Source organism: Antennarius striatus, chromosome 8, assembly GCF_040054535.1.
Source record: "Antennarius striatus isolate MH-2024 chromosome 8, ASM4005453v1, whole genome shotgun sequence".
Taxonomy (NCBI): domain Eukaryota; kingdom Metazoa; phylum Chordata; class Actinopteri; order Lophiiformes; family Antennariidae; genus Antennarius; species Antennarius striatus.
In genome coordinates, this window is record NC_090783.1 from 1,977,406 (window position 1) to 1,993,511 (window position 16,106).

General features: G+C 43.6%; 2 protein-coding genes and 1 long non-coding RNA gene across 3 annotated transcripts; all 3 read right to left on the minus strand.

Annotated features, from left to right (window-relative positions):
* Positions 1-253: 253 nt before the first annotated feature.
* Positions 254-4,526, minus strand: soul5l (heme-binding protein soul5, like). The gene is made up of 7 exons (XM_068321843.1): positions 4,328-4,526; positions 3,715-3,774; positions 3,463-3,544; positions 3,248-3,368; positions 3,016-3,155; positions 1,566-1,729; positions 254-1,414 (listed from the first exon to the last, which is right to left on the minus strand). Coding segments are annotated over exons 1-7 (1,026 nt in total). The 5' UTR covers positions 4,330-4,526; the 3' UTR covers positions 254-957.
* Positions 4,527-5,277: 751 nt separating this feature from the next.
* LOC137600272 (protein GPR108) lies at positions 5,278-12,898 on the minus strand. Its single transcript, XM_068321818.1, has 18 exons — positions 12,511-12,898; positions 12,129-12,248; positions 10,519-10,569; positions 10,331-10,422; positions 10,176-10,246; positions 9,791-9,993; positions 9,652-9,714; positions 9,448-9,549; positions 9,186-9,319; positions 8,024-8,099; positions 7,860-7,933; positions 7,645-7,762; positions 7,425-7,555; positions 7,251-7,294; positions 7,093-7,142; positions 6,906-6,989; positions 6,686-6,807; positions 5,278-6,605 (listed from the first exon to the last, which is right to left on the minus strand). Exons 1-18 carry the CDS (start codon positions 12,604-12,606, stop codon positions 6,518-6,520), a joined length of 1,719 nt encoding a protein of 572 aa, XP_068177919.1. The 5' UTR covers positions 12,607-12,898; the 3' UTR covers positions 5,278-6,517.
* A 586-nt stretch (positions 12,899-13,484) lies between these two features.
* Positions 13,485-15,951, minus strand: LOC137600299 (uncharacterized). Its single transcript, XR_011036920.1, has 3 exons — positions 15,697-15,951; positions 14,404-14,770; positions 13,485-14,302 (listed from the first exon to the last, which is right to left on the minus strand). It is a non-coding gene; the product is annotated as an uncharacterized lncRNA (long non-coding RNA).
* Between the last annotated feature and the right edge of the window lie 155 nt (positions 15,952-16,106).

Here is a 16,106-nt window from a genome sequence, read left to right on the forward strand (position 1 = left end):
GGGGCAGTCTCACCCTGAACACATTTTATATCCTATAAAGCAGATTGAAGATTCCTGAATCTCAGATGATAGAAAGGATTTGATTTTTAGTAAATTACCTAAAATGAAGTTTTACTTTTTTGTTGTTGTTTTTTTTTTTTTTAGAATGATCGTCCAGGGAGGGAGCAGGTCGATCTTTAAGACGATTAGAACTATTATTCTGGTGGTCAGTCGAGTCCAAAAGAAACCATCAACACAATAAGTTTGAGTTTGTTTTGGTTTTTATTGCACCTTCCTCAGAATATACAGTGTGTAGCCCAGAATAGCATCGATAACGTCTGCATTTTATTCTGCTTTGATAATTGATTAGGAGCGATTCTTGGGGATCTTTGGAGCAGTTTAAGCACTTAGATGATCATTAAGATAAAAACTGCTTGATGTAAACACATGAAAATTGATTTTAAAGATGCAAATATGTTTTTTAAAGCATTTTAGAGCACAAATACTGGCATAAAAGTTCAAAAATATTAACTATAAGAGGAAAGAGACTAAAAGAACTGAATGTTTTTAAGGTTTAAGGCTGCGCCAAAGATCCTCATGAACTCCTCACCGACAGGAAGTGACCTAAAGGTAAACAGAGAAGAAGAAGAATGACGACTTACAACATCCTACTCTATTTACACACGTGGCTACAAGAATCTGTTTCCTGTTGGACGCGTCAGCCTACCGCTGAGTCAGCGATGGAGTCAGCGTGACGACCCGGGACTCCACCCTAAAACACAGATCTTAATTCTAAAGTGTTGCTATGGTAACCTCAGAATGTGATTACTCATAGAGGCTGCAGGTGAAAGCTGTGTCAGGACATGTTAAGCATGAGGGGGGCGGGGGGAGGCGTCCTACGTAGGGACAGAGCGATGAGGGGGAGGAAGAGGGAGGCGTCTTCGTCTGTTTTATTCTTTGCTGCTCCTATAAAACTCGCTAACGGGCGTCTACCGGCTTCCTGTCGGCGTGCGTCTCCACGGCGACGTGGGCCGTGCCGTTCGGCGGGGGGGCGTCAGACCGTGGGGTCACGGAGGGCCTCCCGTACGCGGGTTCGCTGGAGTTGGTCGTCAGGTCCAGCGGGGTCAGGGCGGGGGTGGGGGCGTGGCCGAACGCGGCTTCAGTGGAGGCGTTGGAGGCAGGACTGGGCGGAGCATCGGAAGGGGGGAGGGCGGGGGGCGTCTGCGAGGAAGAGCTGAGTGTTGCGTTTGAGGGGGTGAGCGCGGGGGAGTCGGCCAGCGTGTGGGGGAGGGGATCAGACGCCGTGTCTGGGGGCGTGTCCGTCAGCGTGGGCCTGGGGGGGTGAGCGGGGGTGGGCTCCTGCGGATCCGTGCAGACGACGGGACCCTCAGCGACGTACCACACCTCATTGTGCCTGTTCAAGAGCTTCAGGGGGCTGCACACACACACACACACACACACACACACACACACACACACACACACACACACACACACACACACACACACACACACACACACACACACCAGCATCAGGGGGAGATCTGTGACATAGTGGGGCGTTATGGGGGTGGAGGGGGTGGTACCTGTCGTAGCCCACGCCGTAGTGGAAGCTGTGGTTGTAGGGGGCGTGGACCCGCTCCAGCTCGCGGGTCAGGAGGTGGGCGTGGAGCCGGGACGTCACCGACAGCATCCAGCCGCCGTAGCTCCGCACGTACACGTCCATGTCGGGCATCTCGGTGAAATACAGCTGCACGCCACAGGAAGAGGTTCACAGTGACCCCTCGCTTGTTCGTAGGTAGTCATGTGACATCATACGCGCATGCTATTGGCTGACAGCATCCGGAAGTCTCGGAACGCAGCGCACTTCCGTGTATTAAAGAAACTCTTAAAAGTATTTTAAACAGACTATTTTAAATAGAGTGTGGGAGAAGGTAACACAGCCAGAAGGTGGCTTAATACTAGCAAACCTTGGTTTTTGAACGCTTTTGACATCGAACAAATCGGCATTTGACCAAAAAATTCTGTTTTTTTTTTTGTCTTAGAAGTCGAACAAAATTTGGAAGTCGAACGCCAAACAAACGACTTTTTCTCGCCGCCATGCGCGAGAAAAAGGCGAGAAAAGTCGAAAGAAAACGTGACGGTAATGTGCTTTTTATTTTAGTTTACTGTATTCAATAATTTTTCACTTAATCTGCGTTCCATTGCCTCTGGTACGAGTTACGGTACTGTAAACTTCTGTCCTAAAGACGACGCTAACTCGTACCTTAGGCTAACCTGATTACGTCCATGTTCTTTTGTCTTTCCTTCTTTCTCGTGTTTGCTTCTTTCTTTTACATTTCTTTGATATGTTTCATTACTATTAAAAAAAAAGGTAGTTTTCTAGCGTCTTGGAACAGATTCAGACCATTTACATTATTTTTAACGGGAAAAATGTATTTGGAATTCAAACAAATCGCTATTGGAACAGCCTTCAGGAACGAATCGTGGTCGGAAACCGAGGTTTGCCTGCATCAGTATGGGGAGGGTTCATAAAGGTTTAAATTAGAATATTTTCCGCACTACAAAATGCACCTAAAAGCCGGCAGTGCGTCTTTTAATCCAGTGCGCCTTATATATGAAAAACGTTTTAAAATAGGCCATTCATTGAAGGTCGCATTACAGTGCAGAAAATACCGTTCCATAAATAATAAAATTAATAGTTTGTCGCTATATTGCGGAATTTCTTTTCTCGCGGGCGTTTCCAGGTACGCAATAACCGCGAGAAACGAAGGATCACTGTAATAGCAACCGGTGAAACCGAACAGCATCCACGAGTCAGCACTTTCTATTTCCATTCTGCTGAGTCAGCCAAAATAATTCCGCTCTCTACTGATCTCGGCAGAAGTCAAAGATCACGTTACCGATACCGCAGGGATGAAAGCGTTCCACCTTGCTGACGATGAAAGAACAGCCCCCACCCCCACCCTTCTCTCCACACACACACACACACACACACACACACACACACACACACACCTGCCGACCTCGCCTCACCTTGTCGTTTGTGGGCGCCGGCGGTTTGTCCTGATAGGCCGCCGGCAGCGGGAAGTTGAGCGAGTAGACGGCCGGCTCCCACATCCTGGTCTCCTCTGGGATCTTCACCAGGACGGGGGCGGTCATCTCCATCTGGACACCTGCACACACACACACACACACACACACACAGGTATAACACACACACTCCTCCGGTTGTCATTTCCTGCTGACGTCTGCCCCCGCCCCCCACCTCTCTCATTGGCTCCAGTGATGTACTGGAACAGCCTCCTGAAGGCCATGGCCGCGCCCACGCCCATGAAATACGCCTCGGCGTCCGTCGACACCCAGCGGGTGGCGCTGTAGCGCCGCACCTGAACGCACACGGAGCGAGATGAGTGAACCAGAGGTCAGAGGTCGATGGGGTGTGACAGTGCGATGCGATGCGGGGGAGGGGGGGTCGCTCACCTCGTACTCGTCCGTCTTGCAGATCAGATCGTATTCCAGGCACTCCTTCGACTCGGTGCAGAAGCTGCCGTTGGTGCTCGGTCTGTTCAGGAGGGGGGGTGGAGGTGAGATAAAAAATACACCTTTATATTAACTGTTTCCAATCACCAATCAATACAGCCCCATGCCTGAACCCCTCTGGATCCACAAAACCAACCCCACCCTGGACCGTCCACATACTTTTGGCTACGACAGTACAAAGGCCTGACTTACCCGACGCTGCCTTCGGCTGGGACCGCCAGGACCAGCAGGACCAGGACCGGGATGAAGACCCTTGAGGGGGGAGGATGGGGGTAATTCAGGGGTGGTGGTGGGGCATTAAAATGTTAACATTTTAAAAAGTCACTAGAGGCATTTCCACAGAGGAAGTCTGGAGATGTCACCCTGGGATTAGCACTGCAGGGGTAAAATGGGACATGTTTGGGACAGATTGGGGGGGTTGAATATGGGGGGGAGAGGGTTCTGCTGCAATGTCAGGCTCTGCCTTTTTTTCAAGCAAAGTCGTTTTGAGGTCACAGAAAAGATAAAAGATCCTTAAAAATAATGAATTAATGCAAATTAAATGTATGTAAAAAAAATTTTTTAACGACTTGTCTTCAACGTCAACCTGCTGCCTTCTTTTGTTTTTTGTTTTAACATTTTTTTGTTAAAAATGAAGGTCAGGTTTTCGTGCGCGCGTGACCGCAACGCGTAAAACAAAAAAATTTTTGGCGTGCACGCGCGTGACGCTGCAGAAAAGTCGTTAAAATCCACGCAGAAATATTTCTAAGCGACTCATCAGACGCGATGCTGATTTAAATAAAAACACACAAGAGGTGATACTTACATCGTCACGGCTCCGTGTATGCGGGTGTGTGTGTGTGTGTGTGAGTGTCCGTTCCACCTGCCAGAGGGACGCAGGGAGGAGGAGGAGGAGGAGTAGGAGGAGGAAGAGGAGGAGGATGGAGACGCAGTCTGCCGCACTCAGCCGCTCCGCTGAAGTGACTGCGGACTGCAGTGACGAGCAGCCCTCCGCCTGGACCTCCCCGGCGGGCGGGGCTGAAAACCAGTGAACACGTGACGCACACGCGGACCCTCGGAATATATATACAGTATATATATAAAAATATTTTAATATATATACTGTATATACAGTATATATATAAAAATATTTTTTGAGTTATTGGACTTTTAAAAAAGAAAAGAAAAATATGATTAATGGATGTGAGGTGTGAGACACGTGACTGGTACCCTTCAGCCCCCCCCCCCCGCCCTCCCAAAGAGAGAGGTGACAGAGCCTTGGGGTCGGGTGGGGATCTAGCGTTCAAAACTTTAATCAAAATCAAAAAAAGTGAGAAAAAAAGAATTCGAGGTTGAAATTTTTGAGTCGTGAAGTTAAATTTGCTACCATGGCAACAGAGGAAATGAAAATAAAAAATTATACTGTATACTTTAGTAATCCCGGAGGAAATTATATATACTTTACTAGTATTTATTACTTTATTATATATACTTTTATTTATTATAATACTTTATTTTATTTACTTATTATACGTTATTATATATATTTTAGTAGGAAATTATAAATAATTAATCCCAGAAGAAGAAAAACACTACAAAGAATGAACCTCAAATGTTAAATGAAATAAATGTAACAGCTTTAGAACTAAGCGTGGAGAAAATACATGACAAAACAAGGAATACTGCTTAATGTACAGTTCATCGGAAAAAGATGCTATCCAGGTGCATGATGGGATATGTAGGAGTCTGTTTTTGGAGCATCATGCTACCATAAGGGGATCATCTCTTAAAGGTACAGACACATATTTACACTTTGAGACCTTTCCAGAACACCAGCTTTATTTTTACGCTTCACACACAAATCAAACATGTTTAAGCACAAAACCTTGTCAGTTCCACGACTGATTCGGACCCCCCCCCCCAATAAGGTTCATGATAGCGTCACCGGTGTCCCAAGAGTTCCTGCGGTTTTCAATAGTTCCTCCTTTTCAACAAAACCTCATTAAAAACCGAACCTGTGTGTTTATTTATCGTCTGCAAAGCACAATGCAGCTCCTGTGAAAGTGTTACGTGCCCCCGCCCCCCTCCCATTCTTTTTTTTTAATCTCCCTGAATTATTTACAAATGGTAATCCACCCTGCCTGGCTGCTGCACACATTTCCAATCGTTCACCGATAAGTCATCAATAATTAATAAAACGAGCTTCACATGGAGAGGAAGAAGATTAAAAAAAAAAGCAAAAGCAGAAATATTTCAAACGTGACCAGTTTGAACCCGATCGCTCCTTCAACACCAAGAACAACCTCAGCCACTAAAGCGTTAATAAACAGCAGTGGTCATGTGACAGAGTGGGAGGGGCTTCTTCCTGCTCCACGCTAATCAATACTGAAATATAAAGCTCTGAATGAGCAATAAAAAAAAAAAAAGCGAATTTATTTGAGATACACTCAACCAGATATTTCAAAACACGAGTCAAGTATCGGAGAAAAGATGAGCGCGGAGCCGTTTACCTGAGGAAGGGCCGTTGACTCCAAAAGGAACACACTCACACACACACACACACACACACACACACACACACATTCACTCACATCACACACACACAGCTAAGAGCCAGAAGTACCACTTTAAATAATCGCTATGAACACAACAGAAAGCGAGTCCTGGTCTAAAACGGTCGTTATCTTTGGGAAGAAAGAAAAAACAGAACCATAAAGAGCGTCAGGCGTGGGGTTTTTTTTGTCTCCACCCGTCTGAGATGGAGCTCGTCGGATTCTGATCGGAGGCGCCCCCCCCCGAGGAAAAAGAGTCCAACAAAACCTATATTTTACTATGTTTTTTTTTGCATAGCCAGATAGCGGCTAAACACCACCGCATACCTCTAGGAGTTTTAAAGGATAGCCGTCACTGGGGGGGCGGTGGAGGGCTTGGTCCGTGTGCACCCCCACTTCTATCAGCCGGTCTGGCGGATGTTTAAAATGTTGCCCACCCCGCCCCCACCTTGTGAGCTTCCCGCTCACAAGGTGGACTCCTTCTGGCGATCGCGTCCGTTGCAGGTTTTCTTGACTTTGGAGATTCCCTCCAGAGCGCCGGATTCGGTCACCCTGACGACGACGAGAAAGACAGAAGAACTTCCCGTAAACTATCACACACACACACACACAGGTGGTGGAGCCTCTCTTACACTTCATCCATCTCCACGTCCTCCTCGTCCTGGGGGAGCTGCAGGTAGGGGTTGTTGGAGGCCGGCCTGAACTTGTAGCCCGTCAGCACAAAGAAGATGAGGGTTGACAACTCCACCAGAAACTGTCGAAACACGAAGAAGGGTGGGGTGGGGTAACCATGACGACTGGCTGTCAGCTACCAGAACATAAAACCAGCGTCCCCACCCGACCGGGTCTCACCTGGTAGCACCACTGCCACTGGAACGGCATGGAGACCTCCAGCAGGATGGCGATGATCCTGGTGAAGTAGATGTAGCACACGATCTGAGAGGAGGACAGAGGTTTAAAGAATTCAGAGGAATTCTGAACAATCTAACAACGGATGTTTAGGACACTAAAAGATTGGGACGAGCTGAGCTCTTCTCACCATCACGTAATAATGTCTGAAGAGCTTGAGCTTCTCCAGGTTCATGGCAGCTGAAAGAGGAAACAGGTCCAGTTTAATTCAGTACATTAAATAAATAAAACAAAATAAATTATAAATTAATTATAATCTCTGTTTTGTATGTAAACGTGGAGTCCTACCTTTGCCGTCGGTGGTAGAAGCTTCTTGTAGGTGACGGATTGACCTGGAAACACGATATCAGGGTTGATTTTTATATCCGTGAGACACGTTTGGAAAATCGTTGACTTTACTCGAGGTTTGGCGACTTTAAAACTTCAGATTAAACACGTTAATCTGACCCCACACCCACTGACCAGACAACGGGGAACAGAACCGCCCCGCAGCAGATGAGATCCACCAGGAACACGACCTGCTTCCACTGGTTGTACTCCCTGTAGCCTTCCTCCGTAGACTCGATGATGATGTAGGCGACGTTAGCCAGGACCTGGAAGAAAATTAATTCACCCAATGTAAAAAAACAAAAAAAGAAAAAGCAGGAAAAACAAAAAAAAATTGTGTTTCTCATTCACACACCTGCAGCGGAATGACGATCATGAAGATCTTCTTCTCCTTGTCAGACAGGATGTATTTGACGAAGGCCCAGCCGGTGCCGATCAGCGCCAGCGTGATGAAGAGGAGCGCCCCCTTCAGCCTGGGAGGAACAGAAACACAACCAGCAGCGATAAAAGAAAAGCAAAACGGAGTCTCGAAACGCTCGGAAATTCCTCTCCTGAGGAAACCGTGCTTACAAGTGTGTGATGTAATACATGACGGCCCAGCCTTCGATCGGATAGCCCTCGATGCTGATGAAGTGATAGTTGATCTGAAAGAGACACACGCAGGATGAAGGTGGACTGTTAGCGCGATGAAAACATCACAATAAGAGAGATGAAGATGCTCCAGTCTTACTCACACTATGGAAAACCAACGATATGGGTTTAGTGAAGGCCAGCGCCGCCATGAGCCAGTGGATCTTAAACACGCTGTACCTGCAAGCATAGAGACAGTTCACCTCTAGGGATATTGTGTACTGATGCTTCTCTAACGCACAGATGGGGACTTTATTTGTACATTTCTGTGCAAAACAGGAATTTAAAAAAAATGATGCTGCATGGCGGACATTCTAGTTCAACACAGGTGTCACAGAAAACATGAAACTTAGCTGGTTGCGTCACAAAGGATTTGTTTTTCTGTCAGAATGAACGATGACGGCTGACCGGACGCACTCAGGTGTTTGGTTTAGATGCTGGGGTGTCAAACTCATTTTGGCTGTCCTCAGAGGGCCAGGTGTAACTAATAAATGTAACTCAATGTAACTCAATGTAACGTAACAAATGTAACTACTCCTTAGTGTTACATAAATCTGAATTTATTACTTATTCAAGTTACAAACATTACAGTTACACAGAAAAACCATGTTTGCTTGTTGCTCTGTTATAAAATAAATCCTTTTATCAGGTTATTAAATCCACAGAACTCAAATCAATCAATCAAATCAATCAAGGATCAAACTATCCAAGAGAATAAAGAAAAATAACATCAAACACAAGTTAAGACATTAATTTTGTTCGAAATGATTTTGTCCAAATGGGCTTGATTACTTTTGTTAAAATGGGCTTGATTACTGCATTGTGGGAAATGTAGTTTTTGGTCAAAGTACACTTTTTTTAAAATCTATTTTTATGGGGCTCTTGTGGGCCACATAAAATGATGTGGCGGGCCAAATTTGGCCCCTGAGTATGACACATGTGGTTTAGGGTGTTTTATGCAAACCTGCAGGAACCCTTAGCATTCGTTGTGAACAAGCTGGCTTTTCAATTAAAGACGCTGCAGGGAGTTTTCTTTATTTTAAAGGTGGTACTGTAACCCAGTGGTTCCCGACCCCCCAGGATTGTGGACCGGTACCGGTCCGTGGGTCAGTCGGTACCGGGTCACACAGAAAGAATCCAGAACTGTTTTCTTTCTGACCTGACTCTGAACGATGTCTAGTTTTAAATGAGTGGATTCTCTCTTTAAGACCCTTCTGTTGAACACTGTGAGCCCCCCCCCAGTGAGCGTGTCAGTAAAGTCTATACCTGTGCTTCATCAGGATGTACACCCAGACCATGGCAGCGGTGAAGAAGACACTCGCCATTCCAATGTAGAGCCGCGACAGAGGAATCTCTGCTGCAGACAGGAAGCTGCCTGGATTCCTCTCCGTCACTTCCACCTACAGAGGATCAGTTCCAGTTAACGCAAACACACACACACACACACACACACACACGCACACACGCGCGCGCACACACACACACACACACACCTGACAGCGAAGGTGCATGAAAACACTCAACTCACAGTGAACGAGTAGGGATATCTCTTTCCTGTCGACTTGTTGGGACAGTAGTGGAACCTGAGCGTGTACAGACCCTCCGCCTCCGGGCCCACCTCCAGACGGAACTGTGCGAGAGGGGGCAGATGAAAAACGTCACAACAACAACAACAACAACAACAACAACACGGTTTCCTATCACATGTGAGGGTTACCAGGTGCGCACTTACACTGAAGTTGTAGGTATTGTTAACTTTGTCCAAAGCTAAAGTCATTTTGTTGATCGTCGCCAGCTGGAAGCAAACACCAATTAGAAACTGATTTCAGACCACGCAGACACACACACACACACACACGACCCAATCTGACCTCAAATCTCTCTGCCGTCGTGCTCTCAGCTACTCCAGCAGATGCCGACTTCTCTCCTGGCTCTTTCACGTTCTTCTGGTCATCGGTCACGTTGTCCTTGTTATTCTTGGTCAAGTCATTACTTGGTTTTTCAGGATTCTTCACCACGGGCTGTGATGGGTTGCTGTCTTTATTAGCAGGAGCATCTCTCCTCTTCCTCTGACCTACAGGTGGAAGGCACAGAACACACCGAACTATCCGTTACGTTCCAAAAAAAAAAAAAAAAGACTGGATTTGTGATCCCCTTTTGATTGTTTGTTTGTCATTTGTTTCGATAAAAAAAGTAAAATAAGAATGAAATAAATAACTGCAGAGGCATGCAAAAGATTGTAAGAGCATCACTGACCTTTGGGTGGTTCCACCTTTTGTCTTGCAATCAAGATGTTGTCTTGTTTACCCAGAGCTTTCACGTTGACGCTACACAAACACACATCATGCCGTCAATCTTCTTCAGTTTGGCTTTCATGGCCACACTTAACACACATTTCCAAACACACATACCTGGATGAGTTGATATCGATAAGGAAAAGAACGAGCGGATTGGTGACAGATATCTGTGTGGGAGTGAGAGGACACAACTCGGTGTCTTCTGCCTGGATTAAAAACAAAAACCACAAACAGTTACAACACGTTTGACAAGAGTTCTACACGCCTGTATTTAAGGAATATTAATGATTCGATGCACTCACTGTGTAGGACAAGATTCCGTTGACACGTGACCTGGAGAAGCTGAACCCAACCTAAAGAGTTGGAAATTGAGATAAACGGTTATGTCAAGTCTCTAAATTAGAACCAGAGGGACAGAAAGATTAAAGTCAGGCTCTCTGGTCCTGTTGTTACATCCCATGTGTGTTCATCCGTCCACTAAACATCTTCAAAACCGTTGCAGATAGAAAGATGAAACAAAAAGTACATTACTCGGGCAGCGAAGGGGATGAAAACGAGAGAATGATCTTGACCTTGGGAAAACTAGGTCAAGGCCAAATGTCAACTTTTTTACGTTTTTTTGCACATATCTCAGGAACCGGATAAGATAGAAAGATGAAACAAAAGGGGCTATATACAGGGAGGCAAGGGGATGAAAATCAGATCACAACCTTAACCTTGAAAAAACTAAGTGAAGGTCAAATTTCCACTTTTACACCTTTTTAGGTACACATCTCTAAAAACCTGATGAGATATAAAATCACAAAACAAAAAGCAACATTTTCAGGAAGCCAGAGGCACAAAAATGTGATGATGTTGCAGGATGTTGCAGTCTCTGACTGTCTTGTTGTCAATGGAAACAACAGTAAACTTTAAAGTTATAGAAAAATCACAAGTCTGATGATGCTAGCACAGTGGTTCTTAACCTGGGTTCGATCGAACCCTGGGGGTTCGGTGAGTCGGTCTCAGGGGTTCGGCGGAGACAGAGGTCAAGACAAAACACCGGACACATCGTGTCGGGTGTTTTTGCCCAACATACATGAATCACTGTGTACGTTTGACAGATCGTGTTAACTCGTGATGACACGCCCCCTTCGTCATCACTGGCTGCAGGTGATCACACTACATCGATTAGCCTACCTGTGCTACGGAAGATTTTGCGCACTAGGTAGTCGATTTCTGCCTGTCATGATGGTACGTCATCTGATTGCTTTCTTCATATTTTAATTCATAGTAACTATGTTGAACAAAATAAGAAAGTGGTCGGACGAATGTGTGCAACGTGAATTTACATGTACTGTATAACGGAACGTGATGGGAGTCAGCGTTCTGCAGGATTTGCAATGTCAAGTTGATTAACTCTAGTCTGTCACTAGCAAAAATAAAAAAACACTTCCTTAAGCTAAATGGAAATCAACAGAAACAGACTTTGGTGTGAAAATGACATCAGAGCCACACATCTGAACTGGTCTCTATGACAACGGCAGAAGTCACACTGATTTGCAGGTAGGTCATTTCATGTGAGGTCATGCACTGTCTTGGTTTTGTTCTTTGAAAAAGGTGACATTAATGCACAATTCATTAAATACACCAGTAAAACATATACTTATATCTTAAATTTGAATTTATTATTATTATTTTTACTAAAGAAGGGTTCGGTGCCTCCAACAAGGTTAAGAACCACTGGTCTAGCATGGAAGATTTTACATTAGATGCTCTAACAAAAAATTACAGACCAACAGGCATTGGTTCAGTATCACCAGCTTCATTGATTGATTATGATTTCATTATCGACGATTACACAACAGTCACATCTAAAGCTCACAAGTGGAGATAAAAAACAGCCTGTTTTATGTCTTTATTCGTCCCTTACGTGGTGTGGGCTGAAGTTCGCCGGCTTTTCCGTGAAGACGAGGGAATGCAGGTTGACGTCCAGCGTCCCGTTAGCGAAGAAACAGAAATTGTTGAGGTCGACTGCAACCCGAGTTTCATTCTGGAAAAGAAACACATGGGGGGAAAAATGAAAAAAAAAAAAAGTTGAAGAGACTAGATTTCGGTCCTGTTACCTCACAATCACCTATCGTGTCTGTGGAATAACAGCTACTTTGCTCAAAAACTTTCATCACGTCACAACAACACGACGTCACGTCTGGTTCGTCCATCAAAGCTAATCAAAGCGCACTAGCTAGCTTAAAATGTCGTCTGGATGACACTCATTAACTCATTGTAATCCTAATTTTAGGTGGTTTCCTTACTTTGAGCGTAAGCTTGTGTATCCGTGCTTTACATCCAGTCAGCAGTAGAAGGAATAAATACCCTGCTCCGACATAAACTCGGTGGTCCACAGCCATCACTGAGCAGTAATTAACTTGCTAGCGGCGACTAAATGCTAATGCTAGCGAGCGACAATCTTGCCAGATGGCAAAATCGCAAGTAAGCTAGCACTGCTAACAGGATACGAGGAGAGTTACAGCGATGATAATCTTTAAATCGGATGTATCGGTTGCTATTTACGTGTGCCACTGGTAAATTATGAGGATTCACGTAACGATTTCCGAATATTTAGTGCGTCCATTGCGTTAACTAAAAACCTAGCTGATAGATGGCAAACTTGCTTCCTTGTCTTGAAATACAGGAACAAAACATTGGGCAAGGATCGGACACATACGTCACCGGCCCACGCTAACTTCCGGTTTACGGACGAGTACGTGATTCAAAGTATGAGACAGTGTGGCTCAATCTTAAAAATGGGTATAAAAATAATTATAAATACACTATACACGAACATACTATGGCCATGTGTCATTTATATGTCAAATGAACACGGGAGACGCGCATTACATTTCTTACTATACCTTGTAGATTTAGCTTTAGATTTGGTCACGTGACTGCGCTTCTTTGCCATAGCTTCCGGTATGGAGGCGTTCACGTGAATAACCGTCCACGTCGGATGAAATTTCGTTGATTCCGTGTTCGTAAATAGACGATGTTTACCTTCTTTGACACGTGGAAGAAATTTTTATTCCAGATAAAAATGCTCTATTTGCCACTAAAGAGGAATACCCACAAAATATTGAGTAAATTATGGCGTCATAACCATAATGTAACTGTGACCCAATATAAGAAATTATATACAAATGTTATTTTTTTTATCTGCGCAAACCTTTTCTCATTTTAGAAAGAGAAGAATGGGCCCCACATTAAATTTAAAAAAAGGATAAAGTCTGTGTTATTGATATTTGTTTATTGTATTTTGAGAAAATATTTAAAGCCCATCCAGTACAAAATTACATCAAACTGCATCAAATGTCTCTAAATGACATTGATTATTCTGTATAAAAAACTCATACAAACGAACATTACATGGTACTTTTAAAAGAAGTATTTAAAAGAGTGACAGTTATGATGTAAAAAATGAAGCGCATCTCACAGTGAGTGCTGTTCATGGAATTAATCTGATGAAAAATGCGTGAATTCTTTTGGCTTTGGTTTTGTAGTAAAAATCTGCAGTTTGTACAAACAACTCAGATAAAATGATCAAATCTTCATGCAGGTTAACACATATCTATAAGAAAGACACTTAACCACTGCATAAATCTTCGTGTGTATATATATTTTTTGAGTAGTACAAGAAAGTACAACTCCCACAAATTGCAGATACAGATTACCTATATATATATATATATATATATATATATATTCTTAAGATACTAAAACTAGATTTTCCTCATTCTGTGACAACATACGGGGAATCCATTTGTTTGATGCAACGTTAACTGTCAGTCTCACCTTTAATTAAAACATGACTCCTTTACAGTCATCTTGTTGCTTGTGTTCCATCATATCTTTTTCTTCCAGCATACATTCCATTTCAATCAACTTTTATTCATATAGTGCTTAATCACATCAGAAGACATGTCAAAGTATGTCTTACTTCAATAAATTCTGGTCTGATTGTGATGATTTGATGCCGCGTTGGTCTTTCTTCAGGAGGATCAGGAATGGCCTCGGGGGTGGGGGGGATGGACAATTCAGCAGTTGTTACCCCTGCAGATGAACAACAGATGCATGAAATCATTATGGGCTATAATGTGGGTTAAATTAAGACTGATTCCAGTTAGCTTTCTAGCTCAAAGTGACTACTGCACCTGAGGAAAGGCTCTCTAACTCATCTGCTTCTGCGTTGCAGTCCATCGATCTGAGAATACCAAGAGTAAGTTTCCTGGCCAACTCCTCCCCTTGGATCATCGTGATCATTTCCACGACGTTGACGGGAGACGCTTCCTCCAAACGGGCCCTCGGAATCTTCTTGTAGCCATCAATGAGACCATTTGAGAGGTAGAACTTGAACATCTCAAAGTTGTCTTTGTTGAGGTCTTCCAGAGTTCTAAGGAGAAGCTCCGGAGTCCTCATGTCTCCTCACTGAACCAACACAAGAGGCGAAAGTAGTTTCGAAAGTAGATAGTGAATATATTGGTAGAAGGATGCTGAGTTTTGAACTGCCAGGCAGGAGACCTAGAGGAAGACCAAAGAGGAGGTTTGTGGATGTAATGAAGGAGGACATGAAGGTAGTTGGTGTGAGAGAAGAGGATGCAGAACACAGGGTTAGATGGAGGACACTGATTCGCTGTGGAGACCCCTGAAGGGAAAAGCCAAAAGGAGAAGAAGAAGAAGAAGAAGAAGGAAGGGACTAATTATAGTTTAAATATATGCGTTGGATTTAAAGGATTCAGAACAAACCTCTGGGAATGTTTGTATTTGAGAAAGTGTGAAAATGAAATTACCTTAACTGAGAATAAAGAGTAAAAAAAATTTCACAAGGATTAAAAATGTAGAACAATGAAAGGTGTTAGGAAAATAACAGGAGTCAGAAGTCAAGATAACAGATGATATAAGATATAAAACTTCAGTCTGATTTGTGTTGATCACCCAAGGAGTTTATAGTAAACCTCAGGTTTCAGGGTTGAACATTTACAGTAAGTTCCACGCCCTTTCTCTCCAGACAGTACGTATTCACTTTGTGTGAAGGTGTTTGTGTGTGTATTTGATCGATTTTGTGCACAAATGCACCCAAAAAGAAAGAATGAATACAGAGTAAGATTTTTTTTACATGTATATACTTTTTAAATAGATTTGTGTGTCATGTTAATTACATGTAAACAACCTTTTCAAACCACTTAAAATGAGAAACACAGAAATGGAAAGATATAGTTGTTGTTTTTTTTAAAAAACAGGAGAACATGGCAAGTTTCGATTTCGAATGAAGCAACAGGAAAAGTCTTCAATCACGTTACTGAAATAAGGAACAACTCAAACCTTACAGAGCAATTAATATATAATAATACCAATGTTAAAAACATATGTTGGTAATTATGTTATAATTTATAAACTAAACTTCTGGTGCTGATCATTATAACCTTAAAAAAGTGAAAACACTATACCTTTAAAGAGTCCGAGAATCCACAACGATTTCCCGTTAAGCTGACAAACGATCCGCAGCGAGGATGGCAGGAAGTTCCCGGTAGAACCGGTCTAAAACCTTACATTACACGGACTACAGGGGGAGTTCAAGGCTCCGATGCATGTGACGTCACCAATCCCATTCAGGTCGCCGTTTACCAGTCGTGACGTCACCAGCACTCCCGAGAAGCAACACTTGAAACTTGATTGGCCGGTCGTGTTGTCCGATAATGAGTGTGGCCCCATGGTGCGTTCAAGGTACGGTTAAGTTTACCTTTATCACAACAACATCATCAATCTATCTATATTTCTATTCAAAATGTTACTATTTATAAATTTTAATATATTATATATTAATAAATGTAATTAGTGAAATATATATTGTGACCCT